The 16,271-nt window shown below is 35.5% G+C and overlaps 1 protein-coding gene across 3 annotated transcripts in view; it reads right to left on the bottom strand.

The window, feature by feature from the left end:
• Positions 1-16,271, bottom strand: part of WDR35 (WD repeat domain 35) — a 63,721-nt gene that overhangs the window by 17,736 nt on the left and 29,714 nt on the right. For 2 of the 3 annotated variants that reach the window (XM_057742553.1, XM_057742556.1), the window contains 6 exons: positions 13,342-13,486; positions 10,566-10,635; positions 9,473-9,526; positions 7,489-7,598; positions 6,794-7,004; positions 1,161-1,241 (listed from right to left, as the gene is read on the bottom strand). In XM_057742553.1, the coding sequence (XP_057598536.1) occupies positions 1,161-1,241; positions 6,794-7,004; positions 7,489-7,598; positions 9,473-9,526; positions 10,566-10,635; positions 13,342-13,486 (671 nt within the window). The remainder of the gene's footprint in view (positions 1-1,160; positions 1,242-6,793; positions 7,005-7,488; positions 7,599-9,472; positions 9,527-10,565; positions 10,636-13,341; positions 13,487-16,271) is intronic. The other variant, XM_057742555.1, reaches the window with a different exon arrangement.

The following is a 16,271-nucleotide window of genomic DNA, read 5'->3' as shown; positions in this document are numbered from 1 at the left end:
TTTGGGTGGGGGCTATTCCTGCTGCTGCAGGGTGGTCATGATATAGAAAAAACCTGGTTCACAATAAAAGAGCGCTGCAATTTACATATCAAACCAAAATATGAAACCATGTTATAAAATGCAACTAACTTCTGGAAATATAAAATCCACTATATCAATTCCAAAAAACATATGTAGTACATAGAAAAATAAATATTTTAAATAAAAGGAAGGTAAACTTTCAGTATATTCTTAGAGTAAAAAATTCTCAAAGAATGTTCAATGAAGGCTAAAGTAGGGATTCAAAAATTATCTGGAATTCCATTATCTGGAATTAGAAATAGATTACTTTGTAAAACCTGAAAAAAAAAAAAGGGAGAACAGTGGACCTCCAAACAAAAAAATTACTCAAATATCCTAGAACAAGGAACAGACTAAAGAAAATTACCAAATATTTTTCAGTATCTCAGTTAAAAATAATATAAAAATAATGAAAACAACTAACTACCATTTTTGAGCTCTTGGTCCTAGCACTGTGCTAACTGCTTTTCACTCATTATCTTATAAAATAACAATCCTGTAATAGAGGTGCTATTACTATCCACATTTTATAGAAGTAAAAACAGGCTCATAGATAGGAAAGGAAAAATGAAGCTTTAAAAGATAAAGGGGGATTTCCCTGGTGGCACAGCGGTTAAGAATCCGCCTGCCAATGCAGGGGACACAGGTTCAAGCCCTGGTCCGAGAAGATCCCACATGCCATGGAGCAACTAAGCCCACGCACCACAACTACTAAGCCTGTGCTCTAGAGCCTGCGAGCCACAACTATTGAGCCCATGTGCCATAACTACTGAAGCCCGTGCGCCTAGAGCCCGTGCTCCACAACAAGAGAAGCCACCGCACTAAGAAACCTGTGCACGGAAATGAAGAGTAGCCCCCACTCACCACTACTAGAGAAAGCCCGCGCATAGCAACGAAGACTCAACGCAGTGAATTAATTAATTAATTAATTTAAAAAAATTAAAAGATGAAGGAATGAATCTGAAGGTTGTATAAGTGACAGAGCAGGGCTGGAATTCCTCAATCCATACTCCTAACCAGGATACTACATGGCCTGGTACAAAAATGAATACCAGTCAAGCCAGAAACAGAAATATAATTGTTTTTTTAGTAAGAATTACCTTTAATATCTCATCCAAAAGAACAGATTTAATTTCTAAATCCTCAAAGTTACAAATATATCCAGAAGTCTGAATGGGTTCCTTGAAAGATAAAAAAACAAATGTTACGTTTAATTGTACAAAATTTTCCTTCTTTACCATATCATGATTTTAAATTTTATTATCAAAATTTTCAAAACAACAAAAAAGTAGACAGAATGTCATTAACACATATATACCCATCATCTAAATAATTATTAACATTTTAGAAATATGCTTCAGTCAATCTTCTGCCTAAAGTATTTTAAAGTAAAGTAAATTTAGAGACATCATGACATTTCATCCCTATTTCATATCTCTAAAACATAAGGATGTTCTCTTACATGACCACCTTACTATTATCACACCTTACATAATCAGTATGGATTCCCTAAAAGGATCTTGTATCAGTTCAAATTTTTTGAATTAATTCAAAAATGGTTTAGACAGTTTGATAATTCTTATTCAGTCCATGCAACATTAAATTTAATTCTTAATGAAACCGACAAACACTATATTTGTATCTAAGCACATTGTCAAAGAAGTCCCATACCATACTGAACAGTACGTCCTCTATAACATCAGCCAGAGGGCATTCTTGATAGACTCATTTCCTACACAAGAAGATTTAATTTGCCAACATGAAAATACATGAGCCTACTATATGTCTGTTTCTTGTCCTAGTGTTATACAGGCCCGTAGAAATATAGTAAAAGCATATTATAATGTAAAGTAGCTGTCCTAAATCCCTAGTAGAAAAAATAAACTTCCAATATAATTAATACCTCCAAGAACACTGTAAAAAGAATGGGATAATATTGTCTGATAATAACAATAACTCCAGAATGCAATTCTTTAAAATATGTGTGTAATGTCATAATGAAATAGAAAGTAACCTAAATCCAAATAAAATATCAATTTTATAACTCTGAAAGTTAGTGCTTCATATATAACAGGAACTACAAAACTTACAATAATAGGAAGACATTAAAAAGATGAAAATAAGAAGTAAATATTGAACCATATTTAGTGTGCATTTAATATATCTAAATTTAATAATGAGGCTCTTGTAGGCACATTATTTGTTTATTGTTTTTAAATGTATATTTTCTTTAAAAACTAGAAATTGATTACTCACACATAAGAAAATTTTATAAAATCCCTAAATTTCCTCAAAAAAATTATATTACATAAAGGCAAGCAGTATGCTTTTAAGAACAGAAAGAATCAGAACAAAATTTAATTCACAAAAAAGCACATGTGATGAAATATTTCTTATAAACTATAGGGGCCTTTCATATACTTTATATTGATACTGCATATAACCCAAGTATACCTGTAGAAAAGGTTAATCACTAGAAAATTTTTTATTTTTAGCTAGATAATTCAACAAAGCAAGGTAGTCAAAAGATAAAGTTATAAAAGGTAATCTGTGGATAAAAAAAATAATACCAAAAACAAAGAGAAAAGGAGAAATAGAAGGGTAGGAGAGAGATCAGGCAGGATCAAGATGAGCTCACTTCTTCCGACAAACACACCAAAACTACAACTACACGTAGAACAACTCTCTCTGAGGATGACCTGAAGACTAGCAGAACGACTCTTCTACAACCAAGGATGGAAAGAGAAAAAACACACCAAGTCTGGTAGGAGGGGAGGAGGAGTGATCTAGACAAGACCCACACCCCTAGCAGGCAACCTAGAGGAGGAAGGGGATATCACAAGTGTGGGGATCCTCCCCAGGAGCAAGGGTTGATCAAGCCCCACATGGAGCACCCCAGCCCTGGGGTCCAGCACTGGGAGGACAAGCCCCCTTGGCTAATTTTTAAAACCAGTGGGGCTTACCAGAGGGCTCTAAGAAACTCAGACTCTGCTCTTAAAGGCTACAAGCACAGTCTTGCTTGCAAAGGCAGCAGACTGAAAAGTGCCTGGTACCCTGACCAGCCTGCCAAGACTGCAGCAGTCTCCCAGTCTGCACTGGGCTGCAGCTCCAGCACCCTCCACACAGGTGGCAACCACCATTGCACCATGAGAGAAGACACAGCAGCCACTGGGCCCTGGCTCTAGCCCTTCCTGCTCCAGCCCTTCCAGCTCCAGCCCTACATTCTGCCAAGGCAGCAGCCCCGAAAGCCCCAGGAGAAGCCCCCACCTGTGCTGGATTCCAATTCTAACCCCCTACTCACCCCCAGCTCCAGCCCTTCCCTCCAAGGCAACGGCCCCAGTACACCCGAGAAAAAGCCCCAGCCTATGCTCACTTCAGTACCAGCTCTCCCACCAAAGCCACTGGGCACATACAGACTGCATACAGATGTTCCCACATAAGGACACATCTTAAAGACTGGCATAGGTAATTGTTTCACCTAATGTCATAGAGCCAAAAAGAGAAAGTAAACAAGATGAGAAGATAAAGGAATATGTTCCCAACGAAAGAACAAGATAAAATCCCAAGGAAAAACCCTCATGGAACAGAAATAAGTAATTTACCTGATAAAGAGTTATCAGGTAACTCTTAAAACAATGGTCATAAGAATGCTCACCAAATGTGGGAAAAGAATAGAGGAACACACTGAGAACTTCAACAAAGAATTAGAAAATATAAAAAAGAACCAATCAGAGCTGAAAAACACAATAACTGAAATGAAAACTACACTAGAAGGAATCAACAGCAGACTAGATGATATAGAAGTATGCATGAGCAACCTGGAAGACAGAATAGTGAAAATCACCAAGAAATAAAAAAATAAAGGAATGAAATGAAGGAAAAACAATCTTGCTGGTAAAGGCAAATATATAGTATAGGCAGTGGATCAGGCCTTTAAAAAGCAAGTATGAAGGTTAAAAAACAAAACATTACAAAATCAACTATAACTACAATAAACAGTTAAGGGATATGCATAAATATGTAAAATATAACATCAAAAACATAAAAGTTGAGGGGAGGAAATATAGACCTTTCAAAATGCAATTGACCTTAAATGACTATCAGTTTAAAACAAACAGATATATGGACATATAAATATAGATATAGAAATGTCATATATATGAACTTCATGGCAAAGTCTATAACAAAGTCCATAACAAAGGACAAGGAAGGGCATTATATAATGATAAAAGGGTCAATCCAAGGAGAGAATTTAACATTCATAAACACACATGCACCTAATGTTAGGAGCACCTAAATATATAAAGCAAACATTAACAGACATAAAGAGAGAAACTGACATTAATACAATATTATTAGGGAAATTTATTCCCCACTTACATCAATGGGTAGATCATCCAGATAGAAAATCAACTAGAAAACAGTAGCTTTAAATGACATATTAGAGCAAATGGACTTAATATCCACAGGATATCCCATCCAAACAGCAGAATATACATTCTTTTCAAGTGCTCATGGAACATTCTCCAGGATAGATCACATGCCAGGCCAAAACAAAACTCAATAAATTTTAAAAGACTGAAAAGACATCAAGCAACTTTTCTGACCACAACAGCATGAAACTAGAAATTAATTATAATAAGAAAACTAGAAATACAAACAAACTCATGGAGAATAAACAACATCTATACTAAAAAATCAATGGGTCAATAAAGAAATCAGTACCTTGAGAGGGTCACTAGAGATGAAAATGATCAAGCAGGGACTATCAACATGAAATATTCATTTCCTAATTCTCAAGGAAAATATGCTTTACCAATGAATTAGAACTTTGCACACAAATGGCACCATTTTCTCACACATAATCTGAAGAAAGTTTTGCAATTTAAGGAAAGGTATGAATCTAGAATTCATAATAACACTCAAATGTATAAAAATGTATTCAGTATTAATCATCAAACAATAGTTTACCTCCTGAATAATAATACAGAATAATATGTCCTAAAGGAGTTCTAGTAAATTCAGTTTTGAAGACTATGTCCTCACATGCTAGAGAAGTGACTAGCAGAGTAAGTAACCAAAAGGGACCAGAGCCAGAGAGTGTCCCCATGAATGAAAAGAACAGCACAACATGGTTTATAAAGAAGTCCAGTCACTGGTAAGGTTATAAGAAATTCACTTACCTCTAAATCTAACAGAAACTGAAGTACTTGCCAAGCCAGACAACAAACCCCCAAAATAAATAAACAAAAGGTTGTTCTTTTAAAACTACTTAAGAAACACTTTCTGCCAGGCAAAGATTTCCCTTAGTACAAGACTGACCATGTGTGCTACCCACACATTACGAACAGCCAGGCATAATCCTCTCACTTCTCCAGGCACATGATTTTGGAATTAATGTAAGTAGGGCCAAGGATGGAAAAAGGACCCTAACGTTCAAAAAGAATTTACTTCCATCCTCAAGTTTATCCCATGGTTACCTGTCAAATTTCCACACTTGTTTTGTAACAAGGGTCAAATTTTCTTTGAACCCTTGAAAGAAGTCCATGCTTATACAGGTCAAATATAGCAGCCCTGAATGCCCTTCCTTTGAGCCATTACTCAGGGTTTGAAAATTACAAAGATCCTCAAGTTTCCTAAAAGCTTTAACAAAGCCTTTGAAAGCAATTTACATCAGGTCATTGACCAACCCAAAGATCCTGGATAGGACTCAAATGGGGAAATGTGAAAATAATTTAGGACATTAAAGGGGCAAATAGTTTAGAACTAAATAAATTATTACAGAAGATCTTCAGTAGCTCAGGGGCCCCAGCATGTGATTTCTTCCCAAAAAGGAAACTACAGGTCCAAAACAAACATCAATTAATGACACAAAGCATTTATCAAGTCATCTCATTATTACCACTAGTGGAGTACAACAGGAGTATCAAAAATTCCAAACTGAAAAATCCACTGCACTGATAATTCAAAAATTGTTCAAAAGATTTATCTTCTTTAATGATGTTTTGATTAGGCTACCACTCAAATTATTCTGAATTCCTAAACACAACAGCTAACAGTTGATACAGAGCAGAATGACAGAAGAAATCAGATTCAGAGCTTAAAATTAGCTGATGTGAGCCACAAGTAGAAAATAAAAAATATAACTTTAAAATTAGTGAGAAAGGAGCTTTCTGACACCCCACACAGAGCAGATTATTAATCATGGTCCACATCTGCATGTTCGTAAGATTATCAGGATGAGAAAGAACATGGATTACCAGGTGATAAAGTTCATGTAAATATAAATAAGACCAAGGTAAGCACAGAATAAGCACAGAACAGGCAAAAGAGAATGAAGGGACAAGGCTATTTCAAAGCCACATTTTTTTTGGCTTGGTTGTTTTAATTTTGGTAAATAGGACTACTGATTTTCTTTTCTTTCTTTTTTTTTTAAACTTTGACAAAGAAAGAAAGAAAGACTACATAGTTAGTGACCATGGTTCCATCTTTTAGAAAGAGCAGATAAATGCTTAGGAAGTATCTTTCAGTGAAAGTAGAGAATATTTAAAGGATAAATATTAATCCCACTTAAAACCAAATATTTTTAAATTCCACAGAAATGTTTCTATTTATTTTCAGCATTCATGCAGCCAACACCAACAAACTTCCTGAAGAAACAAAGATGAAATGTCCAGGTTTTGGTGTCTGGCTCATTATTTATGTACTCTTAATGCTCATTTCTTGTTTTTACCTCAGGATCCAAGTTTCTGAAAACATACATTCTTGTTTTCTCCATCATTGCAAACAAATCAGGATTATCTTTGGCCCACTTCATATCCCAGACATCTTTTCGCTCCAGTTTTAACAACTCGCCAATGATTTGCTGTCCAGTGCTGTCTGTGACCCGAGCATCCAAGTCAAAGAAGGTTAGAACTCCTGAGATGTCTATGATAGCAAGACGACTACAAATAATGAAATTGGAGGAGGGGAAAAAATTGTAAAAGTACTATCAGCATTCATGAATATAATGACCTATCACCATTCTTCAGAATAAGTTCATCAGAACCCGGGAATAAGGGAGAGATGGCTTTAAATAAATAACTGGTTTTCAACAAACATTTATAAATTTGATAGAAGACATGGGCTGACTTCCATTTTGCTTCCCTGTGAAAAAAGTATCCAAAGGGATTAAAGCAGCTGGTATGCAAATAACTTAAAATATTACACTAGAATTTCTATATTTTGCCCAATCAGAGAAGGACATCTAAACTAAACACAGTATAGCAAATATAATATTTAAATACAAATACACTATAGTAAAAGCACACTGAACTATAAGACAAGTTTAAAACAAACACACTTCTTTGCATTTATTACATAAATACAACAATCCCAATGGCTGACATCTAAGTCTAACATCCACGTGAGGAAAGTTTCCAGACTTACCTAGAGTTGCAATTCAAGGATAACTGGTAGGCTCGACAATTAAGGGAGTATTTTTGAATCAAACCAACATTAGGAAGACTATATCTCTGAATGGTGCCAGATTCACGACTCTAAAGAAAATATTTTTGATTACTAAAGCATCTTTACCATAATAATATTAAATTACAGCTACAGGTCTCTCTATAGTTCATACATTTGTTTCAAAACCAAAGTGATGATGTCATAGTGAATTCTCAATTCTGATACTGATCATGTTCTACGTACCTATTTACCTCCTAATTTAATTAAAACCTTTCTAAAGTGGCTGAAGGTGATCTAATCTTTTTTCATGTAATATTCAAGAAAGAAGTCAGAAACCCAGTGCTTTAATAATACACAAAGTCTTACATCACAGGGAAGATATATCTAGGGTTATTTACAGTGGTCTAGGTTAACATTCAGGGTACATTAAAAGCTAAAATATAAAGCACTTATTGAACTAAATCTCATATATATGAAAAATCAATATAAGATCACTATAGGAAACAGCTGTTACTGAAAGTCTATGTTTTTATCCTACAGCCATCTATGTGATACCAGTTGGGAGCAAAGGGAGATGATCAGAAAGCAGTAATACAATGAGTATTAGTTTAAATGTGCTTAAAAACAGAAGTTTCTATGCAAGTCTACGCAAGCCTTAAGGCTGACAAATCAACAGTGAGAGCAACAGACAGGAGAAAGCTGTGATTTTCAAACCCTGCTGTGCCTCGGGCCAAGGCCATGGAAAAAGCAGAAGGCTGCACTCAGCCCGTCATTCCCTCTCCCCTTTCTAAGGGCAGCAGCTCTGCCCTCCCAGCCTGCTCCTCCAGAGGGGCCTATCAGAAAGGCTGCGGAGGGCAAGGGAGTGGGGAGGAGGGGGATATTTTTTAATGTACAAAAGGGAAGTATAGGCTTTAAAAGATTTAATATATCGTTAAGTACACAATAAGATTTTGTTTTTGAAATAGTGGGTCCTGTGGCTTTAAAAGTTTGAAAAAAGTCATGGTTCTAAAAGCTGTTTATATTGCAACAGTGGAAAGTTTTAAACGCAGATATCTTTTCCATTAAAATTTTTGGCTGGTATTAAAACTATTTGAGTTTTTCTTATAGGTAGATGCTCTCATTTAGGAATTAAGTCAATTTTTGTGATTGATCTGACCTGCATGTTTTTCTGTTTTTCCTGCAAATGTCAGAAACACAACTAACACAACCAAAAAACCTACTGTACAGCAAAGAATCTAAAAAGAAAATAAAAGATTCCACAGACCTGACTATAAGACAAACTGCTTAAAACATATACCAAATTCACTTGATGAGGAAAAATGAGTACTATGTTCTTAAGATTTTTTCCCCATAAACTTAGCTAATGTCTAAAGAAAGTAACTAGAACTGGAAAGACACACACTCAAGGATCTATCTACATAATTCAAATTCATTGACTCTTAACAGCATTGCTCTATTAAATGTTTATTTCTAAGATTAATATTTTCAAATATCAGAGCTCAAGAAAAGACACTAGAACACTGATACATTGATTTTATTTGAAAAATTCAGCAAAAATTTGCCACAGACTTCTTTATTTTACTGGCTAGCAAACACACTACCTATTCATTCTAAGTCATGAAAGTAGCTGAGTAAAAGCACTTTCTATAATACAAAAAAGCAGGCCACAAAGGAGGAAACTTTCCAAGACCTACTACCACCATCCAATCTGCTCCAAATCTGCCGATATTTATAGGGCTCATTCAACCCAGTGTCAAACTCTCCCCAGCTGTCCACTATTCTACCACTTTCACAAATGATTAACAATTTGTGAGGCAATCTTTAAAACTTTATTTCTTTTGTTGGACCTAGTAAAACTTCAGTGCCCACAAGATGATATTCAGATCCAAAACATATTGCTTTATTCTGTTTTTACAATTTAAATGATTATTATTCATAGAATAAGTTTTTTTTAACAACTTACCACAATCAATGTCTTATCAGATGCAGTTATGGCACAAATTGGATCCCTTGTGCCCTAAAATAAATCAATGTTACTCTTTAACAAATATCTACTCAATGACTAATCTGGTATAAGGTGGTATGCAATTCACTAAGAAGAATACTTCAACTCTATATTTATTAATTTATCCAGAATTTACTTACTGAGCACCTACTATGTGCCGGACATTGAACTAAGCACTGGAGATACTCGGATGAAACCTTTGCCTTCAGGGATTACTCAAAAGTCTACTGGGGAAGACAGTGGACCCAATGCCTAGTGACCGTACAGTATGATCAGAGTAGAGGTAAATGCAGGAGTCATGGTGCACAGAGGGAGGAGCACAGACTTACACCAAAACGGGAAGAGAGGCAAAAACCTGAGCTTAGCTGTAAAAGATGAACTTCAGCAGAAGGACCAGTGCATGCCAAAAGAAAGAAGGGGGCAAATGGCATGGCACTGTTATAACCTGGATGGGTGGTTTTCTTTTTTTTGGAAAAAAAGCCAATCTCAAAAGGTTACATGCTATATGATTCTATTGATAAAACATTCTCAGAGTGACAAAAACTATAGAGACGGAAACAGATCAGTGATTGCCAGGGGATGGGGTGGGGGTGGAGAGTGGATGGAAAATGAAGAAGTAGCATGAGGCAAGGTCTTTTATGAGGATAAAGTTACATAAAACTACATGTAAAAACGAGTGAAAACTGAATAAGGAACTGGGTCGTCATAGTCTAGTTCACAGTATCATTACCAATGTCAATGTCCTGATTTTGATATTACACTACAGTTATGTAAGATGTCACCACTGAGGGAAGCGAGGTAAAGAGGTTCTATGTGCTATTTTTGCAACTTTCTGCGGGCCTATGATTATGTCAAAACAAAACTTTTTAAAAAATCAAAAGAAAAAACAGCAGATCTAGAAAAAGTTGAATCAGAATAGAAATGTTTAAAAGAATTACTAGAATAATATGCTATTCATTGGAAACAAGTATTTTTCAGGTCTCAAAATAAAATTACAGTATTTCCAAATCTATGGATATTAACATTTGCTGGCAATAATAAAATCACCTACTTGAATGGCTTTACTATAATCAAGGACACCATCCACTGATCCAGAAGGAGTATCATCAACATGATAAATTCTGAAAAAAAAATTCAACTTTCAGGGATAGTATAAGTAAGGTTTATACCATTTCATGATCTCTAGAACAATTAAAGGATTGGATGACATCAATGAATATTGTTATTTAATATTAATGTCTTGATTATTTTAAAGACACCTTGGCACAGCTCAGTCTTATAAAGGCAGAAACTACCTACCATGTGTTTAGCAGTTACACAAGTGCCGTGTTTCTGAAAGCTGTGCCAAAAGTATATTTGGACACTGAATCATATATTTCCTATGAATTTCAGTAAGCACCAAGGGATATTTTCCCTTACTCTCCCAATGCACATCGGTCAGGAACTTCTAAAGCACCAAGTTTCTCTGTTGTTTCTCTTCTATCGATAATTTCCCTTCTATCAATATGCTTAATAAAGGTAAAACTTAAATGTATTTAGGAAGCTCTAATTAATGGAATTCTTGTTCTGAAGTAAAGAACCCTCCCCTGTGCCTACAGTGTTATGAAGATGCACCACTTCCAGTGCACCATCTCTCAGATACCTTTACTGTAACACCTATTCATACCACAGTATTGCTGCTGGCTTACTTGTCTCTCCCACTAGATGGTGATTTGCCTAGAGGTAAAGACTACATCTCCAGTGCCTGCCACACACTGTCAGGTGCTCGATAATGTCTGCTGAAAAAAACATTAAAATGAATGGAGGTGAATGGAGAAGACACATCATGGAGTAGCTATGAGGCCCTGGGCAAGTTATTTAACTTCTATGAGTTACAATTTCTTCATCTGTAAAAGAAGGCTAACAATTCCCCCTTTGCAGGATTTTTGAGAGGCATAAATAACATGATGTTTGTAAAGCACACATGCACAGAGCCTGATACATAAAAGGAGTTCAAGACATTGCAGCTGTAACATAATCACAGGAAAGTTAAGCCATTTTCTATCTTTAAAATATCATGAAATTTTATCATTGTTAAATTGAAGTCATATTTGTACTTTCACCAATATAAAGGGAGATCAAATGTTAAATAAATTTAATAGAAACATATTAAATACCGAAAGGTATACCAATTTAGAGGTACCACGTTTCTGCATTCTAATACATTTTTATTAAGTACATACAGTTAATATTTCTACTTAGTTATCACAAAATAAAAGTCAAAGGTTAGAATAGGAGGTCTCTCAAGAGATCATCTGACCCAAATCCCTTTCTTAAAACAAGTAGGGTACTACAAAAAAGGCCAGTCTAAGTAAAGTGGCTCAGAGCCAGATAAACCTGGCATTGTGTCCCATCTCTACTTAGCAGCTAGGAACCTCTGGCAAACAATTAATGTTGTGTGTCTCAGTTTCCTCTCTGTGTACTGACCAGACTTACCAGTGTCTGGTACACAGGAAGTACTCCATCAATGTGGGCTCTTATCACCATCATCAACGGTACTTTACAGGTGATGAGACTGAAGTTCAGAGAGAACTGGCCCAAAGCCATTAAAACTAGTGAGTATATCCCAGACATAAATATAAGGAAATGATGCCTTCTTTATTTAAACAAAAGCTGCAATCTCTTTAGCTGGTTCACGGAGGGTAGTCACTCCACAGACAGGCTAGACTTTTCTGCCCCAACCTTGTCCTAAGATCCACCTTCTCCCCACAGAGCGCAGGTCTCTTGTTATTAGGGCTACCATTGCCACATGCTGTCCTCAAAGAGGCCAAAAGCTATTCCCACTGACTCTTTCGGAACTACCAAGAAGATACAGTGGTTTTCAACTGTTTTGTTTTGTTTTGTTTTTTGCTTCCACATGAATTCACGTAACCAACATACTTTTCCTGAGGTTATATCTCCTACCTCAGTACACGAGTGAGTCTTAAAGGGAAAGGAGGATGGCATTAAGATCTCAAGTATGTGTGAAGCAAAATGACTTGGAAAAAGCAACCTGAGATTTCTGACATGACTTCCCGCTGCCCACGACCATCACCACAGGCCTGTGCCCTCATTAGCAACCATTAGGTCAAAAGTACTCGAGCAAATGCTTTGCTTAAAGGTTCAGGGTAACGACAAAAGGGCAACAAACATGGGCTGTCACTAACAGAGACAGAGTGACTTACAAGACACAGTCAATGCACTGCTATACTCACTATAAAGAATCCCTCCATCCTGGCTCCTAATTTCTCCATGCGGTAGAGTCGTCTTTACTCTCACTTATCAGAAATAGTTCCAACCCCAAAGCCCCTGGAATCCAGGGCAAGAGGAAGAAGGCAAGTGACCAGTTCTCCCACCTAAAGACTTCCCTCATATCTATGTCTAAGGACCCGCCCCTACTATGATGATTATGACACTAGAATCACCCACCATCCTGGAAAGGCCTCTACCACTAACCCAGAGGAATGAAGTTTTGGTTAGACATTCAGACTTCAATTGAATAATCATATTTCAGTGTAGCATTATAACTCTAATATGGAGAGAGTAGATGAATGAGAACTGCCATTCCTTATAAAAACCTCGGTTTCTAGTCTTTAACTTTAAAGGTTTTCTTTTGTTACACCGTGCTACCTCTCTTTTATTTTGACAAATTTAAACACATAAATCAGAATGATATTCAAACTAATGGAAAATTATTTCTAGTAATCAAAACAATTTACAGTTCTCAAGCATGACAATCTGTAAACAGCTATGTCCGATTTAAATATGATATGGTTGAGCTACTAAAAAATGTGCATCAAAAGATATACCTTTCTCTCCCTTCTTTTCGAGATCGGGTGATCTGATTAATCTCCAGTGCTGTGAGCTTCTTTGCCACACGATACTGCCAGGTATAAAATGCTTCTTTTGAAGCTGCTATCACATGGGTTTTGGTCATTGTAACAAATAATGGTACTATTAAAAAAGAACATTAACAATTAGGTAACAATTAGACAGAATCACAAAATGTTTGTACTGCAAAAGACTTCAGTGATCACTAAGTCCAACCCTTCACTGCAGACAATATATCCCAAACATAGCCTGAGAAATCAGAAGAGTCAAAAGTCTGTAGGACTGTACAAAAATATCAACTCAAAATGGATCAAAGACCTAACTACAGAACTCTTAGAAGAAAATTTATGTGTAAATCTTTGTGACATTGGGTTAGGCAATGATTTCTTAAATATGACACCAAAAACACAAGCAATAAAAAAGTAGATAAACTAGACTTCATCAAAATTAAAAACATTTATGCTCCAAAGGACACCATAGAAAAAGTGAAATGACAATCCACAAATGGAAGAAAATAATTGAAAATCATATATACGATAGGGAATTATATCTAGAATGTATAAAGAACTCATAACTCAATAATAAAAAGACAAACAGCCCAATTTAAAATTGGGCAAAGCATATGAATAGACATTTCTCCAATGAAGATGTACAAAAAGCCCACCAAGCAAATGCAAGTCAGAATCACAATGAGATAATATTCACGGCTAGCATGGCTAGAGTCAAGAAGTCTGATCATAGTGAGTATTTACAAAAATGGAGAGAACTAGTAGGAATGTAAAGTGGTACATACACTTTGAAAAACAGTAGTTCTTCAAAATGTTAAATATAGAATTACCATATACCCCAGCAATTTCACTCCTAGGTATATACCCAAGAGAAATGAAAATATATGTCTACACAAAAACTCATACACAAATATTCATAACAGCAGTCATAGGAGCCAAAAAATAGAAATAGCCCAAATGTCCAAATGGATAAATAAAATCCCACTCTTTCCTCCCATCCCCACTACCATTACTGCTTGGTTCAGGCCTTTATCCTTCCCTCTGATCTCATATATCTTACACTTCCTCATTAATTCAGAAAAGGAAATTCTCCACAGTTCCTTCTAATTTAGGAATATATTCTCTTAAACATTTTTTTCATCTGTTCCATTTCTTAGGGAACATTTAATTAAATTCCAACTGTGTATCCTCTGATGAAGTAGATAGCCTCATCAAATCCATCTTACAGGTAAAGAAAGAGGATTAAAGACGTAAAATAACTTGCCTAAGGTCACATACAAAATGATATAAGATTAAACACATACATTCACAAAATGTAGAAAAATAAAAAACTTTCATAAAAGATCATTTTAAAACCTAATTTATAAATTCACAATTAAAAATGGTACAAAACAGATTTTTCTATTAAAAAATACTGTACAAAGTAATTATTAATATGGTCAGAATAAAGGAACAGCTACCATCTATGGAGTTCCTGCCACAGACCAAATAAAGGAAATTTAAGGCAGTAAGAGACATAGGAACAGAACAAAGAATTAGAAACTAGACTGATAGTATGGTGTTAATTGAATAGATTAACAAGTCGAGATTCAAATGCAAGAATTTTTATATGCTAAATAAATAACTCAGTATAGTTGAATCATATTAAAAAATTTTTTTCATTATAATTGTCAAGATTTCTCTACTCAAAATGTGTACCACTACCAAACTCTAGAGGGAGCGAAAAGCCTTCCTGTAGGGAACACCGGGTTGGAAGGCAGTCCTGAGAATGGCTGCAGAGCCCCATTCAGGGGGAACCCCGGGCGGAACGAACGAGCAGGCCAGGCCCAGGCTTTGCTCAGCTTTCACTGATCCCATCTGCACTAAATCATAAGACATTCGCGAAATATTCAGTAAATTCTACCATGGATACTCTGATGCTGGTAACTACTATGCCTTCAGTGTGACGTGAAGTAAGTTCATAAACCTTAACTGCTTTCTAATAAAATACAGTTTTTCCTAAGCGTATAAAAGCATTTTTCTAACCAATGTTTAGCTACAGTTATAGACTATACCCTTGTTTCCTTTTTTGATACATCCTAAATAATCACAAGTTTATTATTAGCCTAATTAATTCAAAATTTAAAAATTAGTGGTTCACAGCAAGTCAGACTTCTTGGATTCATATCACAGGCACTTGCCAACTCTGTAGCCTTAGATAAATTACTTATTCTCTGAACCTCAGTTTGCTTCCTGTAAACTGAAGATAATAATATTACCAACCTTATAGCTACTTTAAGGATAGAGAGAGATAACAAATATAAAGCACAGTACAGTGCCTGGCATAGAATCAATGCTTAATAATAATAATTTTAAATGCCAATATTTATTGAGTTTTTAAAATTACATGTCAGGTATTTTTATATAATTTATACTTATATAATTACAGTAATGTATCACATATATAACTCACACCTACCCTAAAAGGTAGGCACTATTATTGCCCACATTTAGCAGATGAAGAAACTGAAGGGTGGAATGGTAAAATAACTCACTGAAGTTGCACAGCTAGAAAGTCGTAGAAGCTGGGACACAAACACAGTCACTCTGGTTCCAGAATCTGTGCTCGTAACTACTATGGCAGACTGCTTCTCATTAAGGGTTAATAACTGTAAGGTGTGTTTGATATTATTTTTGCTTTTTATAATACAACAATATATAAATTCATTAGTCAACACAAAAAACAAATACAAATATATATGAAACATACTTTTGAATCAGTATGGCAGTAATTTTGGCAAATGGATATAGGAAGATAATCCTACCTACATAAATTATGCTAGATCATTATTTATTATCTATCCCATCCAGGTGGTTTAGTTCTTAGTTTGCTATAAGCCTCTAGGAAAAAGAAGACCAAA

This window comes from Hippopotamus amphibius, chromosome 7 (genome assembly GCF_030028045.1).
Source record: "Hippopotamus amphibius kiboko isolate mHipAmp2 chromosome 7, mHipAmp2.hap2, whole genome shotgun sequence".
NCBI lineage: Eukaryota > Metazoa > Chordata > Mammalia > Artiodactyla > Hippopotamidae > Hippopotamus > Hippopotamus amphibius.
The sequence above is the reverse complement of the archived record's forward strand: the minus strand, read 5'-3'. Positions and strand labels throughout refer to the sequence as shown.